At 47.2% G+C, this 17,353-nt stretch overlaps 1 protein-coding gene across 5 annotated transcripts in view; it reads right to left on the bottom strand.

Moving 5' to 3' along the window:
* PCBP3 (poly(rC) binding protein 3) overlaps window positions 1–17,353 on the bottom strand; it is a 92,256-nt gene that overhangs the window by 64,257 nt on the left and 10,646 nt on the right. For all 5 annotated transcript variants that reach the window (XM_050916564.1, XM_050916566.1, XM_050916568.1 and 2 more), the window contains exons 2-4: window positions 4,886–5,031; window positions 1,348–1,371; window positions 120–152 (exon numbers count right to left, since the gene is read on the bottom strand). In XM_050916564.1, coding sequence (XP_050772521.1) covers window positions 120–152; window positions 1,348–1,371; window positions 4,886–4,954 — 126 coding nt within the window. In that variant the 5' untranslated portion in view covers window positions 4,955–5,031. The remainder of the gene's footprint in view (window positions 1–119; window positions 153–1,347; window positions 1,372–4,885; window positions 5,032–17,353) is intronic.

Raw genomic sequence — 17,353 nt, 5'->3', positions numbered from 1 at the left:
CAGAGCTCTAGGCAACTATACACCGAAATTCCCACAAATTGGGCCGTAGGAGCAAGGCCTTTCCATTAGTCTCCATGGCGCTTTCATTAGAAATCATTTCAGATGTCTGGGTAGCTCACCTCCTCCCGCATTTTTTTCACGGTCTCTCCTTTCTGAAATAAGATGCAGAAACACAACCATTAGAATATCATCAACAGCTTCATCCAAACACCTATCCTGATTAAAGTTTCTAATACATTTTCATAAAAGACAAATACATAAAATACAGTTTAGAAAGCTGAGAGAAGAGTTCACCCCCTGCTCCCTCTCCCCAATCCTGCTAGAGCTTTGAGGTGTATTTGTATTCTGAGAATAGACTATTAACAATTTCCTTTTCATACCTTGTAGATTTTATTCCTGCGTGAATTGGAATCATGTCTGCTCGCTTAACTGACAAAACAGCATTCAGATCATTCTCATAGCGATTCACAATGAGTTTCTTCCTTTCTAAATGTCCTTCTCCATGGAAGAAGCTCAAAGACATTCACACCCATAAAAAAGTTGACTAAACAATCTGAGTTTGATAAGAAAATAATGGAAAAAATAAAGGCCATGTGTGGAGGGACAAGTATCCTCCTCTTACCAGTCGTTGTAATGACCCCTTCTTCTACCGACCTACCAATCTGTAAAAACACTTCAGCCTTCTCCAATAACGGTCCTCCGTAATGCTGTAGTAACCTCACTGCAAACATTGTTCTTTGGGGCCAGTGCCCTAGAATATCATGGCTCTTTTCACAAAGGTCCAGTGGGGCAAATGATATTCTGTGTTCTTTACTGTCAGTGCCATCCAATTTTGAACTTTAACACATAAGCACCTGTCCATTTTTCAGGAAGGTTGCAATTGTAATTCGAGCAGTTGTGTAAACAGGTCACTTATAACTGAGTACTCTGCTATAGAAGAATTGTAGAAATTTCTTTGTTGTTATGCTAATTTGCCAAGGTCGTGAAACCAATGTATTTACTGACATTTTGCTACTCTTGTGATGAGATTCATCTTTTTCCTTAATGTATCAGTGGGAACAAAATTATCATCATCATCCCAGAATGAACATATATATTAGTAGCCAGAGTGATGCAGCAATAGTGATAGACTAGAAAAATTACAGTATTTTAGGTGCATTTTGTAAGGAGAATGTTCTTTGATTTCTTCTTCAGATACATGAATAATCTATCATGCAATCAGAAAAATAGCTCCTCAAAATGATAATTTTCAGAAGTGTGTCATGCAATAATTAACAGCTGTAAAATACAAGTTATAACTACTATACAACTAACATATACAATGATGGAATCTGAAGAAATATTTACCTTCCCAATGATGCTTCCAACTTCCTATAAAAGACGCAAACACAAAGACAGAAATTACAGAATTTAAGAAACTCCAATAAAATCTCATAGTGACAGACAGGAGTTGGTGCACTCACTGAGTTCAATGAATTATGAACCACACAGAGTGATTTTCAAACAGCCACAAAAAACACGGAGCAGAAAGGGAATTACTTCTTTATTTCAGAGGGGGTGCTCACATGTGTTTCCCAATGCTCACATGTGTTTCCTCTGGCCTGAGGAGGATATAAACTCTGTTTGCTCTCTGAGGTGCCTCACAGACAGCGTTGGTTCTGAACTATGGCCCCGGTTCACGAGATCATGTAAGTACATGCTTTCCTGAATGGGGCCTAGTGAAGCTGAGTGGCTGCATGATCTCCTGGACAAGCTGGTTGCAAGGCAGCCTAGAACAGAGCTATAGCACTCTCATAGCATCATGTGCAAAAAACAGTATCTAGGTAATAAAGGAGGGTTTAATTTTTTTTTAAAGAAAATATGGAACTGTGACTCTCAGAATGGAGCAATCAGTTGTGTTTCAGCTCCACGATATGTGGCCCTCCTCCAGCACATGAGCATGCATGTCTTCTGGCACGTTCAGCCAGTCAAGCAAAATGACAGGCTGTACATTCCCAGGTAGGCTGTATTACACTACATGACTTCACAAGGAGTTCAGACGTGGTTTGTGTTGCGGTTGATGAGCACAGCCATACCCACAGTGAGCAAGTGAGAGGAATGTCTGTCACTCAGAGCATACTGGCACATTAGGGGGAGGCACACACCTTCCCAAATGCCATCAGTTGGAGAATTAGACCTTCCTCGAGAGCCCCATTTCTCAGCTGGAGGATTGTGACCCCTGGAGGGCTATGAGAGGCCAACAGGGGAAGAGTTGCGAGGTGTTGAAACTTCTATTACAGTCTAAAGCAAAGGAAATCTCATTCCCTCACTCCCCATAAACCCTTCCATTTCAAGATCAAGTATTCTCTGTCAGCCTCTTGAAACACACCCACAAATCAATGATACAGGCTTATCACTGAAAATTATTTTGCTCTTACTCTTTTAATAAATGTAAGGGAACCACAAATATTTTTTACTTTAAATACTAAGTCAATGCCAACCTGAGAAGGTTGAGAAACACTTCTCTAAAGCTGTGGAATGGTGCTAAATTCATGTGACTTCAAGTGTATAATAATGCTCCATCAGGTCTCATCCTTCACTAAGCTCTGCAAAGAGCTCCTTGCCTTTGAAAGTGGGAAATGAAGAGGAAGAGTCTTGATATCATCTTCTTGGTACACAGACTTCTATTGTCTGGTATTTTTGATCAGTTCTCCCAGTATTCCCCAGCAGACCCAGAGTTTTCAAAGGCGTGAAGTGGGTGGGCACCAAGGCTGCAGGGCACCAGTCTGACTCGCGCTGGTTTCCTGAAAGGTTTTGAAAGCTTGGGATGGGCAGAGCTGTGGCTTTGAAGCCACAAGGTGCCATTTGCCTGAGCAGGCTGCTTGGGCTGACACCTGCAGTGAAGGCTCTTGGGAGGAAGCAGTCCCCTGTTCACATGGCACATGAGGGCTGCACCGATACAGCCATGGTCGCAGCTGTCGACTGCTGGCACCCGAGGAGTCTGACAGGGCACACAGAGTTGGGTGCACGGCTGACAGAGACACTGCCTCTCATCAGAGCAGGGCACTGGGTGGCACCGTCTGTGACTGTAACGCCATGGCTCACAATGGTGACCAGGAAATAGGAGTGAATGAGGCAGGAGGGGCTGTGGCTCGATGTGGCTGGAGACCCGAGTGCAGGCCAGAGAGCTTGCGGGGAAGAGAATTCGGGAAGGAATCTATGGAGTCTAGGAGTCTGTGCAAAGTCTATACCAATGACCCATGCTCATGGCCCTGCACGTCTGCACCCATCTGTGTCTGCCTAGCATGTGGAAACCATTCATTACATCGTACACTCAGGGAGCAGCTGGGAGAAGTGAACCAGGGTCAGAGAGGTGCTCGGTGTCCAGTGCACAGCCCAGCATGGGCCTGGGAGATGCTGAAAAGAAACCTGAGCATGTGAATGGATTCCCAGAGAGGGCATGGCTGGTCCCGGTGATGGGCCATGGAGGGATGCACTGTCTGGAGAGGACAAGCTAAGTTCCAGCCCTCACATAGAAATACTGTGCTCCAGGGTCCCACGCTCACCCGTGCTGAGCTGTCAGGCAGCTCCAGAGCGAGAGAAACAAGCATTCTTTGCAATGCTGAGCTAAAGACAATGGCTAGCCACAGTCGGAAGGGGTGCTGAAGGGTGGAGTCTGGCCCCAGAGGCTGCTATTCCCAGCGTCCAGAATATTAGACTCCCCATCTCCCCACTCCTGCACTCCCCTGGGCTCGCTGCCCAGGGTAGAGATGTGCAGTCCTGTTTGCTCTCTCCCATGGTTTGCCTCCAGCGGATTCGCCTGCCTGCATGAAGGGCTGCACGTGTTGCACCAGAGAGCACCCCTAGGCCCTGTTCCTGCTGCACCCTCATACACAAGGGCACCAGGAAGTGGGCCAGGTGTGTTCCCCGCAGCCCTGCCTGACCTCCTCTGGGCATGGTGCCCACAGTTTTAGCCTGAGGAGCACCACCCCCTGGGGCTGGTGGGCTGGGGCCCGGAACACCATCAAGCATATTACCACATACTATGGGTGTGGGGGGGTTACATTAACACAAGCACTGATCTCTGTCCCCCCAGCCCTGTCCCATGCCACAGACCGGCGGCTTTCTCCTTGTCTCCCTTTCAGTGGGGCCCATCCCTGGCAGGGAGAAATCTTCCAGGCCCCTCCATGCCGCCTTGTGCCTTTGTCTCAAGGTGCCTTCGCTGCTTTTTCCAGCAAAGTCCTGCAATGGTGGAAGGCTGGTGGCTTGTGGTGGAGAATGGGGAGAGGGACGATGCCTTGACCCTAGTCTGTGTTCACTATCTCAGCCCTTGGGATGGCTGGAAAGGGCCCTCCAGCTGGTTCCAGTTCACATGATAACATGGGGCCAGCATGTGGGGAGGGCTCTGTGCGTGTGTGAGCGTGTGTGTGAGGGTGGCAGGGAGTCCCCCTCACTCCGTGTCTGTCTAATGGATTGTTCCCACCGCTCTGCCTGGAGAGCAGCAGCAGGGCTGAGCCAAAGTCATGCATGTCCTGCATCCTGGGCGCGTAGGCCAGCTTTCCCCAGAAGATGGCAAGCAGAGGGGGAGTCTATCTGCTCCTGCGGAGTTTTTCATGAGAGAGCAAGTGGAGCCCGTGACATCGCTGAACCTGTGCAATGGGGGAAGTCAGCTGCACTCCTGTCAGGGACAGCCCAAGCAGGGAGCTGGAATTGCACCCCTCGGAGTCACAGTTCCCTCCCAGGCTTCTCCTGGAGCAGCGCAGTGACACGGTACCCCTGGCTCGGGGCGGGGACGAACAGCTCAATCTAGCATTTCACCATCCTCCATTTGGTAAACGTTGATTATTTCATTGTTACGGGCAATGGAACTGAAATGAAGACAACAAAATGTGCATCCACTCCTTACCTTTCCATGCATGAGTAGCCGGATGGTGAGAGTAACATTCAGGCCACCTTCCGAGACTTTTGATTCCATTTCCTACCACGTACGGGAGATGTGTGGTAAGGAACAGGGAGGCCCAAGGAAGGACAAGACAGCCCTGAAACAATCACCTGTAAGGAGATAGAGGCAGAGCTGCTTAGTGCTCCCTGCTTTATGAATCAGTGAAGTCTACCAGCTGATTTCACTCTTTCCACAACACCTGCTGCCAGTGGCCGGGGACTTGGACATGGCCTTCCACGGAACACAAAGAAGCTTGGAGACAAGGTTCTGTTCACTGACCGATGGGGAGATGCTTTGCTCTGCCCTTGCCCTGCTCAGCTAGGCATGCAGCTCCCATGGTCAGGGCTCCTGAATACTCATGGGTTTGCTGCTTTGTTTTTGTTACAGTAAAAGGATGTGGGTGCATGTATGTGACACATAGTACATTGCTTGTGCAACACGGCAAGAGCTCGCTGCGTGGGACACATCAAAAACAGAAGAGTGAGGCAGGGGTTCACTCCTGTCTGGGACAGACAAAGAGTATGTCTACACTGTGATTAGACACCTGTGGCTGGCCTGTGCCAGCTGACTCAGGCATGCAGGGCTCAGGATAAGGGGCTGTTTACAGGTTCCCCTGCCACCTTGCAGGGTCCTAGATCCCAGGCTCCAGCCCAAACCTGAATGTCCACACTGCAATTCGACAACCCTGGAACCCAAGCCTGAGTCAGCTGGCACAGGCCAGCTGTGGGTTTTTAATCACAGCGTAAACACACCCAATGAGTGGAGCCAGTCTTTGTAATATACATTTTTCATCTTGCTTATAACCAAGAGTAGAACCTACCCAGCCAGCTTTTCTTCCCAGAGCGAGGAGTCAGCTCATGTGCTGCTGAACTTTTGTGTGTGGTTTTCTCTTTGGGTCAGCTCCTCGGCTTGCGGATCTCCAGCTTTACCAGCTGCCTAGGAATTCTGCAAGGGGAATCCCTGCTTGTCGAGAGCCGGCTCAGTGCTACCCACACCTCAGGGAAAGTGGCAGGAATGGCGAGGAGGGAAGTGTGCCTTGAGGCATAGGAAGCCTGACATGCACCAGGGGCCTAAGCATTCTCTGGATGGCCCAAGGATCAGAGAAACACAAAGGTGGCATGTGCTAAATTCCCTCTGGTCCTGTGCCAAGCACACCTGGGTGTGCCAGAGAACCTGGGCCAGATGTTTATTGTCTATAACTGCAGCTGGAAGCAAATGCACCCAGTGGGCTGTTATACTCACTAGCAGCCACAAGCAATGACGCTTTTTCCGACTGGTTACATGTGAGCTATAGACATTCATGGATACATGGCCAGAAGGAACCATCAGATCAACTACTCTGACCACCTGTGTAGCACAGCCCTTTACAATTCACCCAGTTATCCTGTACTCAGCCCAGGCAGTTGTGCCTGTAGAGGGGGGAGGGATAGTTCAGTGATTTGAGCATTGGCCTGCTAAACCCAGTGTTGCGAGTTCAATCCTTTATGAATCTGGGGCAAAATCTGTCTGGGATTGGTCCTCCCCTGAGTAGAGGGGTGGGATTAGATGACTTCCTGAGGGCCCTTCCAACCCTAATATTCTGTGTCTTCCAGAAAGGCATCCAGTCTGAAGACATCACAAGATGGAGAATGCACCACTTCCCTTGAAGGTTGGCTGCAGTGGATAATTCCCCATCACTGTTAACAATCCACACCTGACTTCTAATTTGAATTTGTCTGGCTTCAGCATCCAACCACTGGTGCTTGTTACATTTTTTCTCCACTAGATTAAAGAGCCCTGTAGCATCTTGTATTTTTCTTCTTGTGAAGGTCCTTACACATCTCAGTTCCTTCCATTTGACTCTGAAACATCAGGCACTGACCACAACCAGAAGCAGAATACAGGACTTAATGGACCAATCATTTCATCTATCTAACCCACCAAAACATATGTCCTTAAGGCAATGGAAAACCTTCCCTTTCTTCACTGGACCTGTGGGACCATGACAGCAAGCAGAAAACTGCTGTACTACCTTTATTACAGCCATCTGCAATTGCTTTTGACCCCCTCATAAACCCCTCGCTTGGGCCAAAACTTTGAAAGTCTCAATTGTGCCTTCTTCCTGTTATTCTCCTCTCATGGTCCTGGTCTGCTACCTACCCCAATAAAGAAAAACTAACAACTTAAAATGCCTTGTTCAAAAATTTTAAGTAACACTTGACTTTCAAACACCTGAACAGCAAATGTAACTTTTCTTGTCTGCACAGTAAACACTGGCGTTTTTATCTGTTTGAATAATCAAAGTGGTGCTTTCCGTGCCTTCTTGTTTGCAAGGTTTGAACTGCTTCCTGAAGGTCCACAGTCTGGGCCAGCTCATGCTCAGTTGAAATGGCTGCAAGGCAAACTGGCCTCTCCTATGTCATTGTGAGAGTAGGTGTGTTTTTATTAACTTCAGCTTGGAAAACAGTGTTCTCCACTGGCAACTGTTACAGGAAGTGTTAGAAGTATGCGCAGAGCAACAAAAGCATTTGGAAAGAGGGTGGTCATCTTATTTGTGCACATATATTCCAGAACAGTCTTTGGTGTTGATCCTGCTGAAATGTATCTTGAAAGGGCTTTCAGGTCCTCATCTAAATCACTCGCATCAATATCATGCATGTCATCACATGTCTACAGTCTCTAGTGCCCTGCATTGCTGGTGTAGGTCTTCTTCAGGTATAGTGAGGAGTTTTGGAATATCACTCAACATCCCAAATATACTGCTGTGTTCCTTCAGCTGCATGAAACGTTCTTCAACTAACTGTATTGCACAATCTAGCACCTGGTTAAAGAATTCAACTTTGAATTGTTGTTTGGGGTCTCTTATGGGATTATCCTGTGCCTCGTAATCAAAATGTCTTCTTCTTCGGTGACTCTTGTGTTCTTGAATGGGTGGGAAAATAGCTTCAGTGTGAAGTTCCTCTGCCAGCTTTTGAGCACTCTTCAGAACTTTTTTAAATCCCTCATCTGACTGGTAAGACTGTAAGTATAACTTTGCTTTGTCCAGTTGTTCCATTGCTCCAGATATTGCAAGGTCAACACCTTGGAGTCTCTTGCTTACAACATTTATTTCAAACAGTAGGTCATGTCACAACACTAAGCCACATAGAAATTTGAAGTTATGTATATTTCTGGTGATTCCATTTCCCTCTGCCACTGTTCTCCCATGAACAGTTCCTGTCATAGCATTATCCTCCATAATGGCAACTATGGCATCATCTATCTTCCCAATTTGGTGTTTGATAGGCTTTATCGCCTCCGCTCGACTTTCCCATCAAGTGGCACTCAGTGGTTTCAGTGTCAGAGAGGATGTTCCCAGATGTTGATTCAAAATTTGCAATTGATGAGTTGATGCAGAGAAAAATATATAGATGCTTCGAATTACATTAAAAAATTCAGCAGCCTCACTAGAAGCTGATGCTGCATCACTGACCACCAGGATCAATGAATGAGAACTGCATGGGACAAAAAAAGCTTGAAGGTTTAACTCTCGGATCTGTGTCTGCACTCCTCCGGTCTTTCCTCTCATGTTTGCACCATTATCGTAGCCCTGACCTCTCATGTCAGCTATCGCAATTCCCGAATCTTCCAGCTTTTCAAGAAGCACATTTGTCATACCAGTTCCTGGAGTATCATCAATGTCAATAAATTCTAGAAAATGTTCTTTGACAGTCACCATTGCAGGGACATTTTCACTAGATTCTGTTGTTGTCACAAAATGCCCCATTAAAGTCATTTGTTCCGTATGGCTGATGTCAGGTGTGCAGTCCAGAATAACAGAGTATATATCCTGCTGACTTCAGATCTGCCACAATCTTCTGTTTGACTTTTGTTCCCAGTAACTGTGTCATCTCATTTTGAATTGTTTTTCCAAGGTAGTGGTGTGCGTACATTTCTTAGGTGGTGACTCTTCTTAGATGCTCCTGGAGTACAGCATCAAACTCAACCATCAGCACCACAATTTTAAGGAAGTTTCCATTGTTTGGCACATACGGCTGATCTGAAGTGCCATGCAGTGCTAGGTTTTGGGTAGCAAGCATTGTCACAGTGGCAATGAACCTTTTCAGAACATTTTGCCAGTAAAGAGACTCTGATGCAATCTTCTCTTGATGGTGATCATCTATGGTGGCCTTTAACCTTAGTCTCATCTCAAGCTCTTTCCACCTATGTAAAGTTCTCTGGTGATTTGCTGCCTTCTCACAGCATGCCAGATTTCTAGCCAGAGTTTTCCAGTCCTTTGTTCTTGTAGAACCCAATGTGGCTGGAACATTAGATTGGAAGAGTTTGCAACAAAAACAGTATGCAGCATTCTGGGTTTTTGAGTACATAAGCCATGGCCTCTCCACTTTGTCACCATTGGGGATTTCACGCCAGTAACGTGTTGGATGGAAACTTCTATTTTCATTGTCTTTGGGGAACGTGAAGTTTCACTTGCTGTGGCCCAGGCAGTACAAGGAAGTCCCTCAGGCTACTGCTCAAGTGGGTCCACAGTCCTGGATCATCTAGATTTAAGGAACTAAACTCAACAGCAGCTGTTTCTTGTGCTTCCACCACACTCTTCTCTGATCTACACTTTTCTTCAGGAATGTGCATGGTTACATCCATTTGAGATGGAGATATGGATGCTGCAGTAGCTGCCAGGTCACCTGTACTCTGACTAACTAGAAGATCAGGCATCTCCTCACCACTCACATCCTCACTGGGGCTGGAAGGCTCACCGTGAACATTTGTGTCTATGTATCTCAGGAGAGCTCCTTCCTGCTTAGATAGAAAAGCTTCCTTTGCTTTCTTTCTTTTTCTGAATGCTGCCCCCGAGGGGCGTTTTCTTCTTTCACTCATGACTGCTGCTCTGTGCCAACTAGAGTGGCTCTCAACACTCAACGGAAGGGGACAAATAAGCAGGCTGGTAGCAGGGTCTGAGTGGGGGAAGATATCAGTGGTCCTAACTGGCTCCTACTCATGGGTGAAAGCAAATTACAGGACTTACCGATACTGCTGGAGTCCTGAGGGGGGTGTGGCCTCATCTAGAAGAGGTGGGGCCCCTCAAGATTTAAAGGCCTTGGTGCACCGGCTGTGGCTGGGAGCCCTAGGCCTTTAAATCAACCCTGAGCTCCCACCTGCAGAGGTGGCTGGGAGCCCCTGGGGCTCCGGGGCAAATTAAAGGGCTCGGGGCTCCGGCCGCCGTGGAGTTCTGAGCCCTTTAAATCTCCACTGCTCCAAGCCTTGCCGGGCTGGGGTCAGGATTTAAAGGGCCTGGAGTTCCTGCTGCTGCGGGGAGCTCTGAGCCCTTTAAATTCAGCCCCAGCCCGGCCGCCGGAGCCGCAGGCAGGATTCAAAGGGCTCTGGGCTGCCCATAGCCGCAGGAGCTCTGAGCCCTTTAAATCCCTGCCACTGAAGCCGGTGCGATCCGGCATGGCGTACTGGTTCTTGCCGGTAGGCCGTACCAGACCATACCAGCTTATTTTCACATCTACTCCTACTACTTCAGCTGACTGCCTGTTCTCCTCAAGTGGGTTCAGGGAAGCGGCAGGATACAGGAAGCTCCCTGAGAAGCTGGTGTGAATCAGTCCAGGCTCCTAGGGATGCTACAGAGGTACATAAGAGGTGCCTCCTCCTCTCTCTCCCTGCAGCTCCTGCTGCTTTCTGTTATTCCCTCTCACCTTTTCTCCTGCCTGATCGTTATGTCTCTTGTGCCCTGCTTCCTCCAGCACAGCACTCCACCAGCTCTGTGCCTCTAGAGCAGGGAGAACACATATGCACCGGCACCAGACACAATTTTCTACACTCTGGGGCCCAGTGGCGCCCACCCACCTCCCCCCCACACAGTCTGGCACCTGAGGTAGCCACCTCAGTTCGCCTCGTGGTAGGCCAGCCCTGGGAAGAAATGTCGCTGGCACGTAGTCCTATGGTAGAGGGAGCTTCCCTTGGGGAGAGAGGAGATAGGAGAAAGCCATGCATCATTAGGGTGCATGGCTGATTAAGCTAGGGTTAGGAGATACTGGAATGACCAAACTCCATCTGTAACATTTCGCATTCAGGAGGTCACCATTCAATTATTATTTGTATTGTAGCAGCCCTGGCAGCACCATGCCTCATGGATCATGGCCCTTCTGTGTGTCCCCCTCTTCCCTTCTCCTTCCCCATCACTCTCTTCTCCTCCATTCTTGTAACTGATGGAGATGTCTCCCCACTCTCTTCCTGCAACCTCTCCATTCACCCCAGCAACCCCATTCCATACTGTTTCATGACCTCCCTTATACCCAGTCTCTTCCTGTTTTCACTTCTCTCTTACACTTTTCACTGCCTATCACTCTCATCTACTTTCTTCCCCTCACAATATAAGCATTGTCTCCCAACCATATAACCCCACTGAATCATAGAAATGTAGGACTGGAAGAGACCTAGAGAGGTCATCTAGTCCAGTTCCCTGTGCCAAGGCAGGACTATGTATTATCTAGACCATCCTTGACAGGTGTTTGTCTAATCTGCTTCTAAATACTCCAGTGACAGAGATTCCACAACTTCCTTAGACAATTAATTCCAGTGCTTAATCACCCTGACCATTAGGAAGTTTTTCCTAATGTCCAACCTCAATCTCTCTTGCTGCAGTTTAAGCCCATTGCTTCTTGTCCTATCCTCAGAGGTTAAAGAGAACAATGTATCCTTCTCCTATTTATGTACCTTTTATGTACTTGAAGACTGTTATGTCCCCGCTCAGTCTTCTCTCCAGACTTAGCAAACCCAGTTTTTCAAATCTTTCCTCACGGGTCATGTTTTCTAGACCTTTCATCATTTCGTCACTCTCTTCTGGATTTTTGACTTTCTCTAATTAATCCACCTCTTTCCCTGAGTGTGGTGCCCAGAATTGAACACATTATTCCAGCTAAGGCCTTATCAGCAGAGTAGAGTGGAAGAACTATTTCTTATGACTTGCTTACAACACTCCTAATTCATCCCAGAGTGATGTTTGATTGTTTTGTGACAGTGTTACACTGTTGACTCACATTTAGCTTGTGATCCACTAAAACTCCCAGATTCCTTTCTGCAATACTCCTTCCTTGGCAGTCATTTCCCATTTTGCATTTGTGCAACTGATTGTTCCTTCCTAAGTGGAGTACTTTGCATTTGTCCTTATTGAATTTCATCCTATTTACTTCAGACCATTTCTCCAGCTTGTCCAGATCACTTTGAATTTTAATTTTGTCCTCCAAAGCGCTTGCAACCCCTCCCAGCTTGGTATCATCCACAGACTTTATCAGGGTACTTTCTATGCCATTATCTAAATCATTGATGAAGATATTGAATAGGACCAGAACCAGGACAGATCCTTCCAGTTTGACTGTGAGCTATTAGAATAATAGAATACCAGGGTTGGAAGGGACCTCAAGAGGTCATCTAGTCCAATCCCCTGCTCAAAGCAGGACCAATCCCCAATTAAATAATCCAACCAATTTTTGGCCCTTGTCCCTAAGTGGCCCCCTCAAAAGTTGAACTTATAACCCTGGGTTTAGCAGGCCAATGCTCAAACCACTGAGCTATCCTTCCCCCACCAACTGATTTTCTAACCAGTTCCAACCATCCTTGACTCTGTCTCACTCTTCTATTACCTCCCTGTGACCCTTGACCTTGCCTCACTCTCCTACCACCTGCCCATCTCCTTTTATCTCTAAACACATGGACTGCACTATCTACTGGAGTCACCTTCCCCACTGCCCTTCCCCTGTGCTTGCCATCCTCTCTAGCCCACTGCACTCATCAGGGTGTCTAATGCTCTATGCCATCTTTGCACCTCCCCTATTCTTAGTCTTGCGGAGAGGCAGAAACAATTGCCACCACACCACACCACATCACACCACCCTCCAGTAGCCTGACTCTCCTCTTCCCCTCCCAGGTGTCCCCCTCACTGGCCTGACCTCCTGCCCCCTACCTGGGGTAACCCTGGGGCAATTTCTACCCCTTTATGTTACCAGAGAGGAATGGAAAATGAATCCCATTGTTTCTCTTCTAACCCCTCCCCAGGTTCTCCATCACCACTGGCAAAGTGTTTCCATCACATTGTCTAGTCTAAGTGTGTTCTGTTCAACAACACCCCCCGTTTCAGGCCATGCTGAAATACCTACCGGGATGGAAAGTGGTGACATTGCATCTGCCACCCTCTCACACCATTTATCACTTTTCCGAACTCAGTCCAGAAGAGAAAATAAAGCATGTCACAACCTGCACGGCCACGCCACTATTTACACAGAAACGGCAACAGCGAAGACGCTCAGACCCTTTAATCCTCTGCATTAGGCACGTGCAGGGATTGTAGCACTCATGGGAGGTCTCCCGAGCTCCAGACAGGACCAAGGGGACAGCTTGAGGGGCAGTTAATGGGGGATCATTTCTGTAAGAGTTAATTACCCAGAAGCCTGTAGTGTGGTGTTGTACCCTAGGCAGTTCAGGAGGAAGGTGGGCTCTGCTAGCTAGTCACAGAGTATTTCAGGCAGCTTACAAGCATCTGTTAGGCATCATTTATTTTTAGAATAGTCTAATGATAACCAACCATTAAAGACCAGTCTGATGGCTGTGGGCAGCAGTATAGATGTGATGGGGATGCGGGGGGGGGGGAGGGTGAATCAGTAATTAGTAACTCAAAGTGTGTTTTGCTTGCTCACTGCATGTCACAGCTTGAAACAGGTCCCAATTCAGCTGGGTCTCTCACTCATGGAGTGGAAACTAAAGCCTATTTACCCTCAGAAGGGCAAAATCCATCAGAGCTGATTTCAGTGGCCCCCTAATCCCTGCCTGTTTAATACACTTTATAAATGACTCTATTCCCATCTCTAAATTAACAGGGGAAAGCCTCTCATTGGTGGATACTGATTCTTTCCAAACTCATAGCAGTCATCTTCTCTGTGACAGTGCAGAGCCCCAGGGCTCCTGACATGCTGTCAAGAGTGCCCTCAATGAGCTGCCAGCTCTGCCAGTCCTGCAGTAATCGGGCCTCAGGGTCTCTCTGCCCCGGGCTGTAGGACATCTTAGACACAACTGCTGCACACAGAGAAAATACATTTCCAGGAGGGACAGTCCTAACTAGGACAGCTCAGCCACCCAGGCCAGGGAGCTCTGGCCTCTCTGAAGGGAACTGCACCCCCCACCCAGACTGTGGGGTCAACATGATACTGAGCCTTCCAGAGCAGTAGGAAAAGGAGACAAAGGGACACAGGAGCTCAAGGATCCAGGAGGGGGAGTCAAGGATGTCAAGGAGAAAAACATTGTTTGGGGGACTGGGGGGAGAAGGCAGGCAGTTCCTGGCAGGTATGTTCTAGGTGCAGCCATTGGAGGGAAAAACTTGAGGTCAGCCCAAGGGTTCAGCTGCCCTCTTTTTATGAGTGCAAGTGGGATCAAAGTGGCAGGGTAGTAGTGCCATGGTCTGGCAGCTTCAGTCTATAAATGAGGTACCAGCCCTCCCTCGTCCCACCTAACAATGAACTCCTGAAGGGGCAGGTTGGTGCCAGCACCCTGCATTAAGAACACCAGGAAAGAGCATAGAAAAGAGCATAAACAATGAAGCACAAGCAATGGAATGACTTTGCAGCTACTTCATAGCCTGACCAGGGAAAATATTGCTTCTTCCTGCACCGATGGCCCTGTGGCGCCGATTCTGGCCTCCTTACTGAAATCAATAGGATAGCCTGCATAGCCCCAGCAGTAATGGTGGCAGAGCCTGGCGCCCCCAGAGCACATCCTAGCTGCTCAGGTGGTGCAGCAGAATCATGGGGGGGACGCATTGCAGACACAGCCCGGGACAGCTTCAAATATTACAAATGGCCAATATGTTTCAGCACGCTGGGCCACGCTATCTTGGGAGGTGGGCTACACAAAAGAGATTGCGAGGCCTCTCACTGCACTCCTGCATGGCCTCCCCAGCCCTTGGCTCAAAACATGCAGGGACAAAGCAGGTGGGCAGGAGGAGCAGAGAGTGGATATACCTTTGGCTTCACCCCTACAATGCAACAGCCAGCAGAAAGGACCTGGCGCGGAGGGCTCAGCAGACAAACACCCCTACAACAACAGGGAAACACCAGTGTGCCATTTCTTGCACACGGCAAGAGGAAAAACACAATGTAGCCCTGAATATCCAATTCAAAACTGGCATTTAAAGGTCTGATCGAATTTGCCATCTTTCAGTTGCATGATATACACCATCATGTATGAAATGCATATGCAAGGAATGGTTTAGTAAATCCTTATCAGAGATACTTATCTGAGCTGTAACCAATTTGAGGGGTTTGTTTCTGTTAAGTGTGTTTTTTAATTCCTTCCTCCATACCCAACAAATGCAGAACCCTGAATCAGTCAGTTATGTAAATGTTTCCAATTGATTGAAAAAGTGGGTCATGTGTTAGCCAAATGCTCCTGGCTTTAAGATTTATCAGCGTTATTAAATTAAACACGCTTCATGCTTCAATGAGCAGGAAAGCTACATTGGCCTTTTCTTAATCATACTGGTGAAAGGTAAGTCTTTTATATCTGAGTTCATAAACTCCCTGAAAAACGTGGGGGACAGTACAGCCGAGGCATTGACTTTATCTATGTGCCTTTTGCCATTTGGTAATTACCCACAGAGACAAAGAGCTTAAAAACAATTTTCCCAACACGATATTTTGTGCGTTTCAGAACAATATGTTCTATGTCCTGCCCAAAAATACCAAGAGGCCATTTAAAGTGTCTCCTCTTCAGAGGCCATCATCTTCTGCTTATTTCAAAGAAGCCTTGAAATTGCTTCTTTGTCTTTCTGCTTGAAGGCCCCAAAGATACCATTATGTCTAGTCCAATGGATCAAAAATATAAGCGGCCAGATTCAGACCTGGGTAAGCAGGTGCACCTCCACTGACATCAATGGTGTTGCATCAGCTTACAGAGGGGCAAAACCTGGCCCAAAGACTGAAGAGCCATAGCTAGCTGAAGTTTTCCTCTGCTGTAGATTGGCTATGAAAGTTCAGTGGGCCCATCAGAACAGGAGCCAGATATACTGCTGGAGGCGCTGTCCCATGGCTCCTTAGCACACTGAACCACCTAAATCCCCAATAAAGGAATCTCTGAGTGTGCTGGGAATGGCACTCGGAATGAGCTCCTTCCTCCAGTGGCCAACCGTAAACTGGGATTTTCCCCAGCTGACTGAGAATATTGAGCACCAGAGAGAACTCTCCTGGGGCAAGCATCCAGCGATGACAATATGGATGGAGTCCCCCTGAGCACTCCTATGGGAGGAGGGAAGGGCCTTGGCAGTACTCAGTGAGCAGGGAAGGAAAGCCCATTGCTTCTGCATTATAGGCAGGACACCAGCCCACCTGTCCATCCCCCCTTGCTTGTGCAGGAATTACTTCAGCCACAGGACGTACAGTACAAACACCCCCCTGTCCTGCTGGAGGAAAACTGGCGGTGGTGGTTGGGTCTGGTGTGAGCCACAATCCATCGCTGTGGGGCAGGGATGCTTTCACATGCACGAGGAGCCCTTAGTTCCACCAGAGTGCTGCATATAGGAGCATCATTACTAAAAATGATCACAACCTTGCAGTCCAGGGCATGGTTCCTCCCTCTGCTAATGACACAGACAAAACATAAGGAACCTTTTCATGCATGTTAAAATAAAGCCACATCTCTTTTTTGGCTTTTATTTGGCATATTTCCAGCATGCATTTCTCTAGTGAGTTGCAAATATGGCCCCTGGCAGAGAGCTGGGCACAATTTTCTTCTTGTTGTTGAAGAATATCCATGTTTTAAATCCATTTCTTGTTTTTCAAATAGAAAAACTGCCAAAGGGAGGTGTTCTTTTAAAAACATATACAGAAAACCACCCTGTGAAAAGCTGATCAGCAAAGTGACAAAGCAGAAGGAAAAGAGGGAAGAACAAATTAAACCAAACCATGAAAGCATTTCCCCTCTCCTTTCTCTCTGCACTTTCATCGCAATTTTAGATTGACTGGCTTAATTAGAGGTGGGATTTCTTTGGGTGGTTTTTTTTAAATTTTTGATTATTTCAAAAAATCATGTTTGGAAATAAAACATGATAAACAAAAATATTCTATTAAAAGAATTATAAATATCAGTAAATTAAATTAAAAATCAATTGAAATGAAAGTTATATTCTGATATAAAACCAAACCAACATTCAGGATTTTACCCCACCCTCTCCATTAGTAAGACACAGGAGACAGAAGGAGACATGAAATGAAGCATTTTGATCTGAGCTCCACAAAACATCCTTCAGTTTGGTTCACACGTCAGACGTGCAACAAAGCTACAATGTCTAGAACAGGAGCCAGATATACATTTGAAGTGAGCAGAGGATGTCTGATCTATACAATTTCCCCCCTAATTTGGAGAAATAGTTACCTATTGGGCACAGGTGTGTCTATTTGCATAGTC

Source organism: Gopherus flavomarginatus, chromosome 10, assembly GCF_025201925.1.
Source record: "Gopherus flavomarginatus isolate rGopFla2 chromosome 10, rGopFla2.mat.asm, whole genome shotgun sequence".
Lineage (NCBI taxonomy): Eukaryota > Metazoa > Chordata > Testudines > Testudinidae > Gopherus > Gopherus flavomarginatus.
This window is presented reverse-complemented; position numbering and strand designations above follow the sequence as displayed.